General features: G+C 36.6%; 1 protein-coding gene across 1 annotated transcript in view; it reads right to left on the reverse strand.

Annotated features, from left to right (window-relative positions):
- The window catches only part of Net1 (neuroepithelial cell transforming 1), a 52,685-nt gene that overhangs the window by 26,370 nt on the left and 7,448 nt on the right, over positions 1-18,867 (reverse strand). Inside the window, exons 2-3 of the mRNA XM_074056737.1 lie at positions 13,839-13,905; positions 8,922-8,981 (exon numbers count right to left, since the gene is read on the reverse strand). Of these exons, the coding sequence (XP_073912838.1) occupies positions 8,922-8,981; positions 13,839-13,905 (127 nt within the window). The remainder of the gene's footprint in view (positions 1-8,921; positions 8,982-13,838; positions 13,906-18,867) is intronic.

Here is an 18,867-nt window from a genome sequence, read left to right on the forward strand (position 1 = left end):
AAAAACAAAAGAAGAAATGAAAGAAACCATACAAGCACTGTATAAACACCAAAGTGAAACAGAGAACACAATGAATAAACGGAAAAATGAACTCAGGACAAAAATAGACAACATTAAAGAGGAAATGACCCAGGATATGGAAAACCTCAGAAAAAAGAACGAAACATAACTGCAAAACAAAACGGAAGGCCAATCCAGCAGAATAGAACAAACAGAAGGCAGAATCTCAGAACTTGAAAATGAAATGGTAATTAAAGGAAAAACTGAAGAACTATTAATTAAACAACTCAAGACCTGTGAAAAGAAAATGCAAGAACTCACCGACTCCATCAAAAGACCAAACTTGAGAATCATGGGCATTGAAAAAGGAGAAGAGGTGCAAACAAAGGGAATGCTTAATATATTCAACAAAATAATAACAGAAAATTTCCCAAATCTAGAGAAATCTGTTCCCATACAGATGCAAGAGGCCTCCAGGACACCAAACAGACCACGACATATCATCATTAAAACAAGTTCAGAAACTAGGGAAAGAATATTGAAGGCTGTTAAGAGAGAAAAAACAAATATCATACAAAGGTAAACCCATCAAAATCACAGCAGACTTCTCAACAGAAACATTAAAAGCAAGAAGAGCGTGGGGTGAGATCTTCTGGGCACTGAATGAAAATAACTTCAACCCCAGGATACTCTACCGAGCAAAACTATCATTCAAAATAGATGGAGCAATAAAAGTCTTCCATGATAAGCAGAAACTAAAACAATATGTGACCACAAAGCCACCACTACAAAAGATTCTTCAAGGGATTCTGCACACAGAAAGTGAAACCCAACTTAACCATGAAAAGACAGGCAGCACCAAACCACAGGAAAAGAAAAAGCAAGACAGTAGAGACTAACCTAAACTTCGTACACACAAACAAACCTTCAAACAACTAAGACAACTAAATGACAGGAATCACCACATACCTATCAGTACTAACACTTAATGTTAATGGACTTAATTCACACATCAAAAGGCAATGCTTGATGAAATGGATTAAAAGGGAAGATCCAACAATTTGTTGCTTACAGGAGACCCATCTCACCGACAGAAATAAACATAGGCTTAGGATGAAAGGCTGGAAGATTTACCAAGCCAATGGCCCCCAAAACCAGGCAGGAGTAGCAATACTTATCTCTGACAAAGTAGACTTCAAACCTACATTGATCAAACGAGATAAAGAAGGACATTCCATACTAATAAAAGGGGAAATAGATGAAAAGGAAATAATAATCATCAACCTGTATGCACCCAATGTCAAAGCACCCAATTTCATCGAACATACCCTGAAAGACCTAAAAGCATATATTAACTCCAACACAGTGGTTGTGGGAGACGTTAACACCCCATTATCATAAATAGATAGGTCATCCAAACAAGAAAATCAATAAAGAAATCCAAGATCTAAAATATACCATAGATCAAATGGACCTAGTTGATGTCTACAGAACATTTCATCCAACTTCTGCACAATATAGATTCTTCTCAGCAGCCCATGGAACCTTCTCCAAAATAGATCATATTCTAGGGCACAAAGCAAGCCTCAGCAAATATAAGAAAATAGAAACTATACTGTGCATACTATCTGATCACAATGCAGTAAAACTACAACTCAACAACAAAAGTAAAGACAAAAAACATTCAAACAGCTGGAAAATAACATTGTTCATTACTTAATGAACAATGGATCATTGATGAAATAAAAGAGGAAATTAGAAAGTTCCTGGAAGTCAATGAAAATGAAAACACAACCTACCGGAACCTATGGGACACAGCAAAGGCAGTCCTGAGAAGAAATTTTATAGCCATGAGTGCATATATTAAAAAGACTGAAAGATCCCAAATCAATGACCTAATGATACATCTCAAACTCCTAGAAAAACAAGAACAAGCAAATCCCAAAACAAGTAGAAAGAGAGAAACAATAAAAATAAGAGCTGAAATCAATGAAATAGAAACCAAAAAAACCATACAAAGAATTAATGAAACAAAAAGTTGGTTCTTTGAAAAAATAAACAAGATCGATAGACCCCTGGCAAACCTGACTAAAATGAGGAGAGAAAAAACCCAAATTAGTAGAATCAGGAATGCAAAAGGGGAGATAACAAAAAACACCATGGAAGTCCAGGAAATCATTATAGAGTACTTCGACAACCTATATTCAAACAAATTTGAAAATCTAAAAGAAATGGACAGATTTCTAGATACATATGATGATCCAAAACTGAACCAAAAGGAAATTAATCACCTGAATAGATCTATAACACAAAATGAAATTGAAGCAGCAATCAAGAGTCTCCACAAAAAGAAAAGTCTAGGACCTGATGGATTCTCAGCTGAATTCTATCAGAACTTTAAAGAAGAACTGATACTAACTCTCCTTAAACTGTTCCATGAAATAGAAAGGGAAGGAAAACTGCTTAACACATTTTATGAAGCCAGTATTACACTTATCCCAAAACCAGGCAAAGACACCTCCAAAAAGGAAAACTATAGGCCAATTTCCTTAATGAACATTGATGCAAAAATCCTCAACAAAATAATGGCAAACCGAATTCAACAACACATCAAAAAGATTATTCACCATGACCAAGTAGGCTTCATCCCAGGAATGCAGGGGTGGTTCAACATACAAAAATCAATAAATGTAATAAACCACATTAACAGAAGCAAAGACAAAAACCACTTGATCATCTCAATAGATGCAGAAAAAGCCTTTGTTAAGATCCAACACCATTTCATGATAAAAGCTCTAAGAAAACTAGGAATAGAAGGAAAGTACCTCAACATTATAAAAGCTATATATGACAAACCTACAGCCAGCATTATACTTAATGGTGAAAAACTGAAACCATTCCCTCTAAAATCAGGAACCAGACAAGGATGCCCACTATCTCCACTCCTATTCAACATAGTACTGGAATTCCTAGCCAGAGCACTTAGGCAAGAAGAAGGAATAAAAGGAATACATATAGGTAAAGAAACTGTCAAAATATCCCTATTTGCAGACGACATGATCCTATACCTTAAAGACCCAAAAACCTCTACTCTGAAGCTTCTAGACATCATCAATAGCTATAGCAAGGTAGCAGGATATAAAATCAACATAGAAAAAGGCTGTGACACAGGTTACTCCAGAGGCACCTGCACACCCATGTTTATTGCGGCACTATTCACAATAGCCAAGTTATGGAAACAGCCAAGATGCCCCACCACTGACGAATGGATTAAGAAAATGTGGTATCTATACACAATGGAATTTTATGAAGCCATGAAGAAGAACAAAATGTTATCATTCGCTGGTAAATGGATGGAATTGGAGAACATCATTCTGAGTGAGGTTAGCCTGGCCCAAAAGACCAAAAATCGTATGTTCTCCCTCATTTGTGGACATTAGATCAAGGTCAAACACAACAAATTGGACTATGAGCACATGATAAAAGCGAGAGCACACAAGGGAGGGGTGAGGACAGGTAAGACACCTAAAAAATTAGCTAGCATTTGTTGCCCTTAACGCAGAAAAACTAAAGCAGATACCTTAAAAGCAACTGAGGCCAATAGCAGAAGGGGTCCAGGAACTAGAGAAAAGGTTAGATCAAAAAGAATTAACCTAGAAGGTAACACACACGCACAGGAAATCAATGTGAGTCAGTGCCCTGTATAGCTATCCTTATCTAAGTCAGCAAAAACCCTTGTTCCTTCCTACTATTGCTTATACTCTCTCTACAACAAAATTAGAAATAAGGGCAAAATAGTTTCTGCTGGGTATTGAAGGGGTGGGGGGGTGAGGGAGGGGGCGGAGTGGGTGGTAAGGGAGGGGTGGGAGCAGGGGGGAGAAATGACCCAAGCCTTGTATGCACATATGAATAATAAAAGAAAAAAAATTAAAAAAAAATAATGAGCAAACTGAAAAAGAAGGTATGAAAACAATTCCTTTTACAATAGCCTCAAAAAAAATGAAATACCTAGGTGTAAACCTAACAAAAGATGTGAATGACCTCTACAAGGAAAACTATAAACTTCTGAAGAAAGAGATTGAGGAAGACTATAGAAAGTGGAGAGATCTCCTATGCTCATGGATTGGTAGAATCAACATAGTAAAAATGTCAATACCCCCAAAAGTAATCTACATGTTTAATGCAATTCCCATCAAAATTCCAATGACATTCATTAAAGAGATTGAAAAATCTACTGTTAAATTCATATGGAAACACAAGAGGCCATGAATAACCAAGGCAATACTAGTCAAAAGAACAATGCTGGAGGTATCAGGATACCTGACTTCAAACTATATTACAAAGCAATAACAATAAAAACAGCATGGTACTGGCACAAAAACAGACATGAAGACCAGTGGAACAGAATAGAGGACCCAGATGAAGCCACACAACTATAACCAACTTGTCCTTGACAAAGGAGCTAAAAATATACGATGGAGAAATAGCAGCCTGTTCAACAAAAACTGCTGGGAAAACTGGTTAGCAGTCTGCAAAAAACTGAAACTAGATCCATGTATATCACCCTATACCAAGATTAACTCAAAATGGATCAAGGATCTTAATATCAGACCACAAACTCTAAAGTTGATACAGGAAAGAGTAGGAAATACTCTGGAGTTAGTAGGTATGGGTAAGAACTTTCTCAGCGAAACCCACAGCACAGCAACTAAGAGATAGCATAGATAAATGGGACCTCATAAAACTAAAAAGCTTCTGTTCATCAAAAGAAATGGTCTCTAAACTGAAGAGAACACCCACGGAGTGGGAGAAAATATTTGCCAGCTACACATCAGACAAAGGACTGATAACCAGAATATATAGGGAACTTAAAAAACTAAATTCTCCCAAAACTAATGAACCAATAAAGAAATGGGGAAGTGAACTAAACAGAACTTCCTCAAAAGAAGAAGTTCTAATGGCCAAAAAACACATGAAAAAATGCTCACCATCTCTAGCCATAAAGGAAATGCAAATTAAAACCACACTAAGATTCCACCTCACCCGTTAGAATAGCCATCATCAGCAACACCACGAACAACAGGTGTTGGCGAGGATGCGAGGAAAAAGGAACCCTCTTACACTGTTGGTGGGAATGTAAACTAGTACAACCACTCTGGAAAAAAATTTGGAGGCTACTTAAAAAGCTAGACATTGATCTACCATTTGATCCAGCAATACCACTCTTGGGGATATACCCAAAAGACTGTGACACAGGTTACTCCAGAGGCACCTGCACACCCACATTTATTGTGGCACTATTCACAATAGCCAAGTTATGGAAACAGCCAAGATGCCCCACCACTGACGAATGGATTAAGAAAATGTGGTATCTATACACAATGGAATTCTATGCAGCCATGAAGAAGAATGAAATGTTATCATTTGCTGGTAAATGGATGGAATTGGAGAACATCATTCTGAGTGAGGTTAGCCTGGCCCAAAAGACCAAAAATCGTATGTTCTCCCTCATATGTGGACATTAGATCAAGGGCAAACACAACAAGCGGATTGGACTTTGAGCACATGATAAAAGTGAGAGCACACAAGGGAGGGGTGAGGATAGGTAAGACACCTAAAAACTTAGCTAGCATTTGTTGCCCTTAACGCAGAGAAACTAAAGCAGATACCTTAAAAGCAACTGAGGCCAATAGCAGAAGGGGAACAGGTACTAGAGAAAAGGTTAGATCTAAAAGAATTAACCTAGAAGGTAACACACACGCACAGGAAATTAATGTTAGTCAACTCCCTGTGTAGCTATCCTTATCTCAACCAGCAAAAACACTTGTTCCTTCCTGTTATGGCTTATACTCTTCCTTCAACAAAATTAGAGATAAGGGCAAAATAGTTTCTGGTGGGTATTGAGGGGGTTGGGGGGGAAGGGAGGGGGCGGAGTGGGTGGTAAGGGAGGGGGTGGGAGCAGGGGGGAGAAATGACCCAAGCGTTGTATTCACATATGAATAATAAAACAAAACAAAACAAAAAAAGAAACCAGGGCTATTTTTTTGTACAGGCTGATTTCAGCTAAGGAGCAGTTAAAAAAAATGTGTAAGTCATTTTGGAAGGCAAGGATGATTACAAGTCTTTATGTACTGGGTGAAGGTCATGTCAAAAGGACAGGGGAACCTTCCTAAAGAAGAATTTAGTGGCCAAAGATGATTACTTTAAGCATGAATAAGCATATAGCTGAAATGGAAGAAAGCAAAATAAATGTTTATATACATGAGTTCATAAGACTATTCATTACTTTTTTTTAGAGAAAGCTAGTGAATAAAACTCATTATTTTTAAAAGCTGAAAAGAATCAAGTACTTGTTTTGCCTTTATTATAAATCAGTACCTTGGAATTACTAAATGGTTGATGACGGAAATGTTCTCTTTACAGAAGAATCCCGGCTAATAAGCAGAGATAAAGGCATTAAAATCATCACTTTGCCACTTTAGGCGATGATCATCAATCTTCACAACATCACAAGAAAGCTATTATATTCCTTCTGAAGGAAGTACATAACTCAAAACATGAATTTTATTTGGCCTCTCGGTCGACCTACCAACCTATCGAAAATATAAGGAATAGAAGAACATGGCAAATGATACCAAGGGGATACAGTCATGAATATTGAGGTTGTGAGGAGCACTACAGGAAAAACAACACAGTTTCATCAACAATTTAAAAAATGCAGGAAAACAAAGTACAGTTCATGCCTGTAATCCCAGCACTAGAGAGGTTGAGGTAGGATGATCACAAGTTCAAGGCCAGCCTAGGCTAGAGCAAGTTCCAAGGCAGCCTGGGCTGCATGGTGAGATTCTATTAAAAAACCAACCAACTGTCAAGCACTGATAGCTCACACCTGCATTCTTAGCTATTTGAGAGGCTGAGACAGGGCAGACTATGGTTTGAGTCCAGCATGGGCAAGTTACAGAGACTCCCCAGTTTTAAAATAAATAAGGCAAAATGGATTGGAAGTGTGACTCAAGCAGTAGGCTTTGCAAGTACAAAGCCCTGATTTCAAACCCCAGCCCCACCAAACAGGAAGAGGAAAACCCAACCACCCAACCAATGAATCAACAAAACAAAAAAAGCAATCTCAAACAAAAATCCCTCAAAACAACAATTAAAAAAGAACTGGGGGGAACCTGTAAAAGATACTTGAGATACAGTTAATCACAAAATGGATCTTATGTGGATTCTAATTTAAATAAAACACAACAAAGATCATATAAGCCAGTAAAGGAGGATATGAAGGAATTATTTTTGTTATTTGTATTATTTTGTGAAAATGGCATTTAATTATTTAAAAAAATTTAAGTTGTTGAAGATAATTGATAATGAAGTAATTACAGAAGAAATGACAGAATATCTAGGATTTGCTTAAAAATAACCCAAAGAAAGTGTAGGTGAGTGGACAGCTGAAATAAGATGGATTTGATAACTGCTAAAGCTGGATGGAAGGAATGGAGGATTTTCTTTTTTCTTGACACAGAATCTTGACATATAGCCCAGGCTGGCCTGGTAATCACTACATAGTAGAGGCTGATGTCAAACTCATAGCCCTCCTTCCACCACCTCCTGAGTTCTGGGATTACAGGCCTGGGTCGTCATGTCTGTTTAAGGAGGATTTTCTTTAAGCAGATTTGACCACGTATTTCACTGTGGCAAACTATAAAGTGTCTTATTTATGAATATGATTGGATTTAGAGCACACCTTAAAGTTATCATATTGTACTTTAATTTTAAATACAAGATATTTTAAAATGTAACTAAAAGTTTTTGCAAAAAACCTAACAAGTAAAACATACAGTTCTTCTATAAAGACATTATATACGAACAGTAAGAAAAAAACTGACTTGCTGGATTAGTTAAAATTTTGGTGGGCAAGATCTATAAAAATTTAATATCGTATTTTTTACAAAGAAGCTGTAGCTGCTGCTGATAAACATAATGTCAAACATTTGAAACAAATCTCATTGTAAAAATGTATCTTTTTCATGATAATCTTAAAAGAATCCCTAAAATCAAAATGCTTTGATAAAATTTTCCAACTGACGAAAAAGGGCTAATTACAAAGCTACCAGTCTTTGGACATAAGTACAATTTTACATAAAAAGATACTCAAGCCAGGCGCCAGTGGCTCACGTCTATAATCCTAACTACTCAGGAGGCAGAGATCAGAAGGATCACCGCTTGAAGTCAGCCCAGGCAGAGTTCTGCAAGACCTTATCTCAAAAAAACCCTTCATAAAAATAGTGCAGGTGGAGTTGGAGTGGCTCAAGGTGAAGGCCCTGATTTCAAGCCTCAGTACCGGGAAAAAAAAAAAAAAAAAGATACTCAAATATTTTATGGAGTGAATTCTAGTTTACCATAGGTCACACATTTGAAGTTCATGGGCCATACTGACTTAATTTTTTTAAAGAAAATTTTAACATTTAAAATTCAGAAGATTTAATGCAGAAGTTCAGTCCTAAATGCACCAATGGGCCAGAGTTTACAGCCTGGCCTCTGTGAGGAAGGGTGTGGGGCTATTCTTCTCAGCACAGGCCCTCTGCTGCCCTTCTTTGTACATGTGACAGGCCCGGCTCTTTGAGCATTTGTGTTTTTTGATTACTAGTTATAGGATGATGTTAACATTTTGCCCAGGCTAGCCTTGAACTCCGATCCTCATGATCTCCACTTCCTGAGTAGAGTGGCTGGAAAACAGGTGCCCTCCTTGAACATTGTTCTAAGAGTGGTTTCCCCTTATTTTTATCCAGGATAGAACAGCAAAGTAACAAACTGCCTCCCCCTTGTTCATAACCCAACACTCAAACACTCACTATTTATACACAGAAATAGAATGTTATCTGTAAATTTTAACGTGCTTTTCTTTAACAAGAAAGGCTTACCTTCAGATCAAGGCTGCTAAGGCTAACAACATCATCATCTTTCTCTCTTCGTTTTCTTTTCTGTAAGAAAAACAGAATTTGCTACTTATATAGAAGTGCATGTTACTCCATTAAACAAAGACTCCATACAACCAGAAAAATCCCTTTTAAAAAGTTAAGCCTTAGGGCTGGGGAGTGGCTCAAGTGGTAGGGCACCTGCACAGCAAGCATGAGGCCCTGAGTTCAAATCCCATACTGCCAAAATAAATAAATAAATAACTAAAATAAAATAAAATAAAAAGTTAAGTCTTTGGCTGTGTGCACAAGGAAATTATTTTGATAAGGGAGATTCATAAATTGTACCTGGAAAGTATGCTGCTACCTAAAGCGTCCCCTCTGACTAAATTATCTCCTGATAATTTAGTCAGTGATTCTCACCCTATTAAAAACCTTCCTTATGTAAAGTTTTCAGAATAGAATTCTTATGTGAGTCATGGGCCATCTGTACTTGTTAGAGACAAAGTAAAATACATTTTATAAAGAAAGGCAATACTTTTTTATTTTAACAAAAGGAAAACATATTATTTTTCTTGGGAGGTGTCTTCACTAGAAAAAGTCATTTTCTCAGTATATTGTAGTTTTTTGTTTCCTTTTTTGCGGCACTGAGGTTTGAACTCAGGGCATCACTTGCTAGATAGGCATGCTTACTACTTGAGTTTGAGCCACTCCACCAAAAATCCTTTTCTCATAGCTCAAACTAATTAAGCTTTGCTGTCTGAAGCAGGATTTCATCATCCAGAAGATGAACAGCTATGCCCCAGGAGTATGTCACAGTAATCATTCATCTCTGTTAGTGTCAACAGGAGCAAAACTGTGCACATAGTTATCATTTCTGGTTCCTAATCATTATCAAATGAACACCCTTAAGTAGCACTTCATTATCCCACGTTTCAAGTTAACTTTTCACATCACTTGTGACTCAGTCTAGCTCTTGTAAATTCCTTGGCCAACCACGGCTCCCTTCCAGTTCTCAGCCTCACACTGAGGAGCAATGGCTGGGAGTCTAATCAGAATTAAGTAGGACAGTCAATAGAGAAAAGAAAAGGAAAGACAAAGTCCAGATAAATATTGGGGAAATGGAGCCAGTAGTCAGAAAACAAGCTACCATCAAACAGAAGGAGCTCTGTGAAGTTAGAAAAGCTGCCTGAACCATGCTTCCTTATAAAAGTGGAGAAAGCAAAATTTATGTTAAAATGGACAAAACTTTTCCAAGTTAAATCTCCTATTAAAAAAAAAATCACTTTAAGAAAAAAGAGAATATCTGGCAGAATACCATACAATATCAGAGGTGGACAGAACTATACTATTTCAAATTTATCTAAGACATTAAAAATTATTTAAGAAATGAAGGAACAATATAAAGATAATTGAAAAAAAATCTGAAAAATGAGACAGAAACTCAAGAAATCTCTATTAGTCAAAAAGTCCTATCTAGAAAATGTAGAAAAGCATGAATGTAATCACAATTTTGAAATGCCAGCTAATCAAAAATCCTGCACATGTGTATCAACCTGTGTATTAGTAAGTAATATGAGCAAAATGTAGAGGAATACATGGGGTGTTACTGACGTGTTAAGGTAGAGGTTGTGATAGGGAGGACTTACACGGGGAAGAAGGGAGAGGAAAACTGCCAACCAAAAAAAAAAAAAGACTATAATGAGGAGAAAAAGCACATAATACAATCATATTAAATTGTATACATATGTGAGCATATGTATAATGAAATCGAACAGGTTTTGACACTTTCTAGTGTAATTTCTTTTTAAGTCTCCAACTTTTATCTCATTAATCTACCTGAAGTTTACTTATGTACATATGTAATGAAGTTGTACAGTCAACTGTTCCCATCTCAAAATTGTTTGATAGCCCCATTGCTTCATCATACCTGTGATATATAGTAAATTCACATATATACTATATACACTAAAGTTTGGATATGAAGTATACCTCAAAATGGCTCATGTATTGAGTCTTGGTCTGCAATACAGGAGTTAGGGCTTGGGGGAAGTGATTGGATCATGATGGCTCTGCCTTTGTCAAGAGATGAATCCACTGATGGATTCAAAATCTGAACAGACTACTGGGTGGTGGGGCCTAGCTAAGGGAGGTGAGTCACTAGGGATGTGCCCTGAAAATTATATCTTGTCCCTGTCCTTTCCTGATACTCTTTGCTTCCTGGCAGACATGAAATGAGCAGATCTGCTCCTTCACACCCTTCTGCTATTGCTTAACCATAGTCCAGAAATAATGGAGCCAGCTGACCATGGGTTCTACTATGAAAAATGGAGCCAAATAAACCTGTGAGCCAAAGTATATCTTTCTTATTTTAAGTTGTTGTCTCAGGTATTTGCTATAGTGGTGAAAAAAAAAGCTGACTAATATAGTAGGTTAGTTTCTGGGTTCTCTATTTTGTTTCTTCTATTGATTAACCCCTTTGTCCATATCATACTATATCTTAACAAGTAATACAGTAAGTCATATGCTTCCCATCCTGTATACTACTTTTCTTCTGGGCCTTCTACTCCTCCAAGTGAGTTGTAAAATGACGTCTATTAGATTCTAACAGGATGTCTATTAAAATTGAACCAGATATGGAGTAACTTACAGAGAGCTTACATTTTTGCGAGTCTTTCCTTGCATGGACATAGAAGATAGCTCCATTTAATTAGGTCTTCTAAGTTTGTTTTTAATATTTTCCAATTTTCACTATAAAGGTATATACATTTTTTCATGGATTTCTTCCTAGTTTTTTTTTTTTTTTAATGTTTCTTTTTCCATAAAAGAACCTTTAAAAAATAGGGTCCGGGTATAGCAGTACAGCATTGCAATCCCAGCTACTCAGGAGGCAGAGGTAGAAGGACAAATCAAGGCCAGCATGGCAAAGTCAGCAAGACCCTATCTCAAAAACAAGCTGGATGTGGTGGTACACGCCTGTACTACCAGCTACTTGGGAGATGGAGGAGGTAGGAGGACCATGGTCTGAACCCAGTCCAGGCAAAAAAGTGGGAGATTCTATGTGAAAAACACTAAACAAACAAACAAAAGGACACATTTGATTGTTTATTGCTGGCATATGTATACTCTATTGATTTTTTAAAAATTTTTATAATTCTAGCTTTAACTATTAGTTCTGTATCTACTACTAATATTCTGTTGGATATTCAATGTAGATAATCATATTGTCTGTAAGTGATGAAACCATACTGTCTTTTCCTTCCCAATTTGTATATTTCTTATTTTTCATGTCTTACTGTTATTGAACACATATAGTGACCATAGGCTTTTTTTAAACTTAAACGTAGTATCTCCACCATTTTATTATCACGTGTGCTGTTTGTGGTGGGCCTCAGGCTAAGGAAATTCTCCCTATTCCTGGTTTGCCAAGAGCTTTATTATGATTACTTTTTTGTCTGTTTTCTTTACTCTATTGCTCTTTTCCTAACCTCTTAAGTTAGATGTTTACTTTTTTTTTCCTTACTCAAACTACATTTTAAAAGTTATATATTTCCTTCACAGCACTTCTTAATTATATTGCACAAATATTAATACACTGACCATGCGGTATCTTTTCTGTCATAGGAGACGACTATGAAAGCATTTCTCAAATGTGATATATCCATCCCAGAGGGTCTGCAAGATGTCTTTGGAGTGCAGGGGAAAATGTTAGGACTACCTTTTAAACATGTACTTTAAACCCTTAAAAAAATAAGCCTTAATATACAGATGATAAATATACCACTGTAAGCTTAAAAACACAACAGTGATCTAGTCAAATCCAATAAAAAGTCATCCCCAAACTGAAACTGTCATGGCTATTTGAAATATGAATTTATGCCCACGATCATCAACCTTGCCCTAAGTGAATACTGTGCTCTGAGATACTAGTTCATAATGGTAGTACATATATATACATATAAATTATATGTACGTACATATAAATTATAAACAGATATATCCAGGATACATGCTCAAAATTTTTTGTTTATAGTTTACACAATGAAAAAAGGGTAGAGCTTCTTCTCTACTAAGGTTTTTCTACTTAAGATTAGGCTCATCAGTATGAAGGAAAGGGGTCAAGATGGAGAATGTTTCAGAGGAAAGTGCAGAATAGCAATAAAATCATGAAACTCTTGCTATGAATGCTTGACTGGCTAAATGACACATGTAGTGAATCTAAAAGTACAGTAACGTTCAACAAAAATATGTATTAAATACAAAAGAACAATACAAATTAAGCATGTATTGTTGAGTCCATCAGAACACCAAAACCTACATACAAGTAACATTTGGCAAAACTAACCAATCAGTTTTGCTATTTTTCCCATATAAGAAAGCATAAAAATCACAATCTATTCATATATACTTTATTTACATATGTATTATGATGCAATGAGTTTTAGTTACAAAAAAGGATCAATTTTCTGGTGCTACATCACACAAATTAAATGACTCTGTAAAGTCCTGTCCTAAAAATAATGAAGCATTTCCTCTATTCTGAGCTGATTAACAGAACAAAATAATTCATTTTCTGTATGTACATATGTAAAAACTGTAATCAAGCAATTATATATTTTTTCAATGAAGAAAAAAGCTGTTGGAGAATGTATGTGTTTCATAATGTACACTTTAACACTGGTAGGAGTAAGAGAAAGGACTGCAAGAGTTAAAGATTAATGGATATGACTGCTTTGCAAAATGTTTTACTTATTTGAAACAAAATTTTCTTCCAATTTGTTAGCAGAGGACTAAAATAGGCTACAGAAATTCTACTTCTTAAGATTTTAAGTACAGATAACTGATATATACAACAGACTGAAAGACAACCCAGGAATTAATTCCATCTAATGCCTTGCAATAAAAACCCAGGTATCTACTTACCAAAGTAAAGTCCCAGTGAGGGCCAGGCGTTAAAAATGTGAAGGAGCTACCTCTCCGAAGGGGGTATCTATTAATACAAAATTCAAATAATAAATGCACAGAATAACTTCAGTATAATGAAGTGCTAAGCAGATAAAAAACTATTTTCCATAGTTGAAAACTAAGTAAAGTAGCCCCATTAATCAATCAATCTCAGCAGTAAGACGGACACCACACAAAGTAGAGCAGAGGTTTTGGCTATTTTCAGCCTTCACAGTGAAAAAGCCTGTTTGTAATTAGTGAACAGATTACTTAAAAAAAAATAGTATCAAACCAAGCAAGGTTTATTTTAGGAACATATACACAGTTCAATAACGTGAAATCTACTAATATGATATACTGCAGTAGGCCAAATTAAAAAAAAAAAACAGCAAGTGAACTTTCTTAGATAAAAAAATTTGGTAAAAATTAAGACTCAAGCCTAATTTAAAAAAAAAAAGAAAAAGATACTCTTAATAAACAATTCAAACCACACTCCACCAAGGGGGGAAAAAAAAAACCAAAGAACTAAAAGCATGTTATTTGTATTCACACTGATGCAAAAATGCTCAATAAAATAATGGCAAACTGAATCCAACAATCATAAAGATCATTTACCACGACCAAGTTGGCTTCATCCCAGGGATGCAGGGGTGGTTCAACACACACAAATCTTTAAATGTAATACAGCACATTAATAGAAGCAAAGACACAAACCACTTGATTATCTCAACAGATACAGAAAAAGCCTTTGATAAGATTCAATACCACTTCATGATAAAAGCTCTAAGAAAAGTAGGAATAGAAGGAATGTACCTCAACATTATAAAGGCTATATATGACAAACCTATAACCAACATCATACTTAGTGAAGAAAAACTGAAACCATTTCCCCCAAAAACAGGAATGAGACAAGGGTGCCCACTCTCCCCACTCCTATTCAACATAGTCCTGGAATTCCTAGCCAGAGCAATAAGGCAAGAATAAGAAATAAAAGGAATACAAATAGGTAAAGAAACTGTCAAAATATCCCTATTTGCAGACGACATGATCCTGTAACTCAAAGACCCAAAAAACTACCCAAAACCCCCTAGACACCATAAACAGCTTCAGCAATGTGGCAGGATACAAAATCAACTTACAAAAATCATTAGCTTTTCTATACACCAACAGTGAACCAATTAAGAAAGAATATATGAAAACAATTCCATTTACAATAGCCTCAAAAAAAAAAATCAAATACCTAGGAGTAAACTTAACAAAAGATGTGAATGACCTCTACAAGGAGAACTACAAACCTCTGAAGAAAGAGACTGAGGAAGACTACAGAAGGTGGAAAGATCTCCCGTGCTCATGGATTGGTAGAATCAACATAATAAAAATGGCTATACTACCAAAAGCAATCCACATGTTTAACACAATTCCCATCAAAATGCCAATGACATTCATCACAGAGATTGAAAAATCTACCCTAAAGTTCATTTGGAAACAGAAGAGATCACGAATAGCCAAGGCAATACTCAGCAAAAAGAGCAATGCTGGAGGTATCACAATACCCGACTTCAAACTATATTACAAAGCCATAGCAATAAAAACAGCATGGTACTGGCATAAAAACAGACATGAAGACCAGTGGAACAGAATAGAGGACCCAGATATGAATCCACACAGCTACGCTCACCTAATTTGTGAAGAGGCTCCAAAAACATATGATGGAGAATCAACAGCCTCTTCAATAAATGTTGTTGGGAAAAGTGGTTATCTGCATGCAGAAAAGTGAAACTAGATCCATGTTTATCACCCTGTACTAGTATCAACTCAAAATGGATCAAGGACCTTAATATCAGACCCAAAACTCTGAAGTTAGTACAGGAAAGAGCAGGGAATATTCTGGAAGCAATAGGTATAGGCAAGGACTTCCTCAGCAGAACCCCAGCAGCTCAGCAACTAAGAGAAAAGATGGACAAATGGGATTACATGAAATTAAAAAGCTTCTGCACGACAAAAGAAATGGTCTCTAAACTGAAGAGACCATCCAAGAGTGGGAGAAAATATTTGCTAGCTATACATCAGATAAAGGATTGATAACCAGAATATATAGGGAGCTCAAAAAACTAAATTCCCCCAAAATCAATGAACCAATAAAGAAATGGGCAACTGAACTAAACAGAAGTTTTTTGAAAGAAGAAATCCAAATGGCTAAAAAACACATGAAAAAATGCTCACCATCTCTGGCCATAAAGGAAATGCAAATCAAAACCACACTAAAATTCCACCTAACTCATTAGAACAGCTATCATCAAAAACACCACCAACAACAAATATTGGCAAGGATGTGGTGAAAAAGGAACCCTCATACACTGTTGGTGGGAATGTAAGCTGGTACAACCACTCTGGAAAACAATATGGAGGCCTCTTAAAAAATTAAACATAAATCTGCCATATGATTCAGCAATACCACTCCTAGGAATATACCCAAAGGAATACGACTCAGGTTACTCCATAGGCACCTGCACACCCATGTTTACTGCAGCACTATTCACAACAGCCAAGTTATGGAAACAGCCAAGATGCCCCACTACTGATGAATGGATTAAGAAAATGTGGTATTTATACACAATGAAATTTTACTCAGCCATAAAGAAGAATGAAATCTTGTCATTCTCAAGGAAATGGATGGAACTGGAGAACATCATCTTAAGCAAAGTTAGCCAGGTTCAGAAGGCCCAAAATCATATGTTCTCCCTCATATGTGGACTTTAGACCTAAAACAAATGCAGTAATATTATTGGACATGGGTCACATGCTAAAGGGAGAACACATACAAGAGGAATAAGAAAAGGTATGAAACCCAAAACTTGAAAGTGTTTTATGTGCCCACTGCAGAGGAGCTAATACAGTAACCTTAAAACGACAGAGGTCAATATGGGAAGGTGACCAGGAAGTAGTGAAGAGGTCAGGTAGAGATGAATAAATTCGGGCTATAATACACTTGTGCATGGAAGCAATGCTAGGAATCTCTGTTTAGCTATCCTTATCTCAACTAGCAAAAACGCTATGTCTTTCTTATTATTGCTTATGTCTTCTCTTCAACAAAATTGGAGAAGAGGGCAGAGTGGGTTCTGCCTGGAAGTGAGAGAGGTCAGGGGGAAAGGGAAGGGGTGGAGGGCAGGGGGAGAAGTGGCCCAAACAATCTATGCACATATGAATAAATAAATAAATAAAAATTCAAACCACACTCCAACAAGGGGGGAAAAAACCCCAAAAGCATGTTATTTGCATTCATGTTGTAATCCCTTTTGATATCAATTTTAAAAGTTATAATTTAACAACAGAACAAAAAGTTTTGACTAATACATTTGAGACAAAGGTCTCAAGTAGGATTAAAATTTGACTACAGTTTTGTTCTTTAGGGATTTTCCTTTTATTTTTTTCCCTTTCAATGTAAAGAAATAAAGCAAGAGAATCCTATGACAAAATCTATTGCTATCTTTCTAAAGTACAAATTTCTTTGTTTATAAAATGTAAATTTCTATATTTATAAAATATGCATGAAATCACAGAATACAACTAGAACAAGAGATCAAGGCAGCTTGTTACTTTACTTATTGTTCAATCATTTCAGATGTAAAGAAATGCAGAACAGAGATTTTTTTCTCCTGTAGAAATGAGGAGCAACCAAATGAGAAAGGGAATTAATTAGCTATCATCACTTGCATTTTGGTAGAGACTGAAAAGCAGGTAGATAAGTGTCAAGCTTTATAACAGAAAAAAGGGAGGCTCAAGTATGACCTGATTAGAGGGTGTCATCATGGGGAGGATGTCAGTGGGCTGACTACAAGTGTGGGGGTGGGGTGGTATGGCAGCCTATTGTGACTGGATAAGGCATATCTTTGGCTTTCTCTGGTTGTCTCTAAGAAGGAAGCAGGACAAAAATTAGAAGTTGACAGTTACTAATGAAATCTTGGTTAATTTAGGCCAAATGTTACAGAAATTATTTAGCTTCTTGGGTCATTGTCTATTTGTAAATTTGGACTCTTACCTTGACCCTCATGGTCTTTGTTCACCATAAATTACAGAAACACCATAGCCTGTGGTCACTCCTCAAAAATGTAATAGTTTAAATCAAAAGCAAGGGCTTTTGTAGTTTCTAAGTTAAGTATGAAGCAAAGTTTATTTACATTTTGACAAAAAACACAAAGGAAAATTGACTATAAGGAAAGAGGTCAAAAAGGCTTCATAGAAGAATAGTACAAAAGCAAATCTGAAGAGAAAGTACTAAGGTGGCAAAGCATTAAGGTGGAGTGAAATGAGTTATATTCAGGAAATCCCAAGTAGTTTCTTAGGTTTGAGCACCAAAGACACAAGGAAGGACTAGATCGTGATGAAAGACCTCAGGCCAGGCACCGGTGGCTCATGCCTGTAATACTAGCTACTCAGGAGGCAGAGATCAGGAGGATAGTGGTTCGAAGATAGCCCAGTTAGCCCAGGCAAATAGTTTGCGAGATCCTGTCTCAAAAATAGCTGTCACAGAAAGGACTGGCAGAGTGGTTCAAGGTGAAGGCCCTGAGTTTGAGTCCAAGTAACCCCCCCCCCCACACACACACAAGACCTCAGGAACTATACCTGGAGAGGGTGGACCTAATCTTGATTCTAAGCAGAACAAGAAGGATGGGATGGAAGAAGGCAAGACTGTCCAGACCCATTAAGAGGCAGCTCTAATACAGCTTGAGCAAGGAGAAGGGGATTAGAAGAGAAGGTTCAATGACAACTTTTCCTTTCCTTCTTTATACCAGTTCCATTACATTAAGGTTCCTAATGTGGGGAAATACGATGCTACTAACAGAAACTGGACACAGATACAGAAAGATCTGAAGACATTTGAGGCAAATATTCCCCAAGTACTTACAGAGCTTAAACTGTTTTGGCGGGGGAGGGTCTCTAGAGAAAAAAAGAACTTAAGGAACTTACTGTCCTATCCTTTCTTACCCATACAGAGAAGTCCAGCAAC

Source organism: Castor canadensis, chromosome 15 (assembly GCF_047511655.1).
Source record: "Castor canadensis chromosome 15, mCasCan1.hap1v2, whole genome shotgun sequence".
Classification (NCBI taxonomy): domain Eukaryota; kingdom Metazoa; phylum Chordata; class Mammalia; order Rodentia; family Castoridae; genus Castor; species Castor canadensis.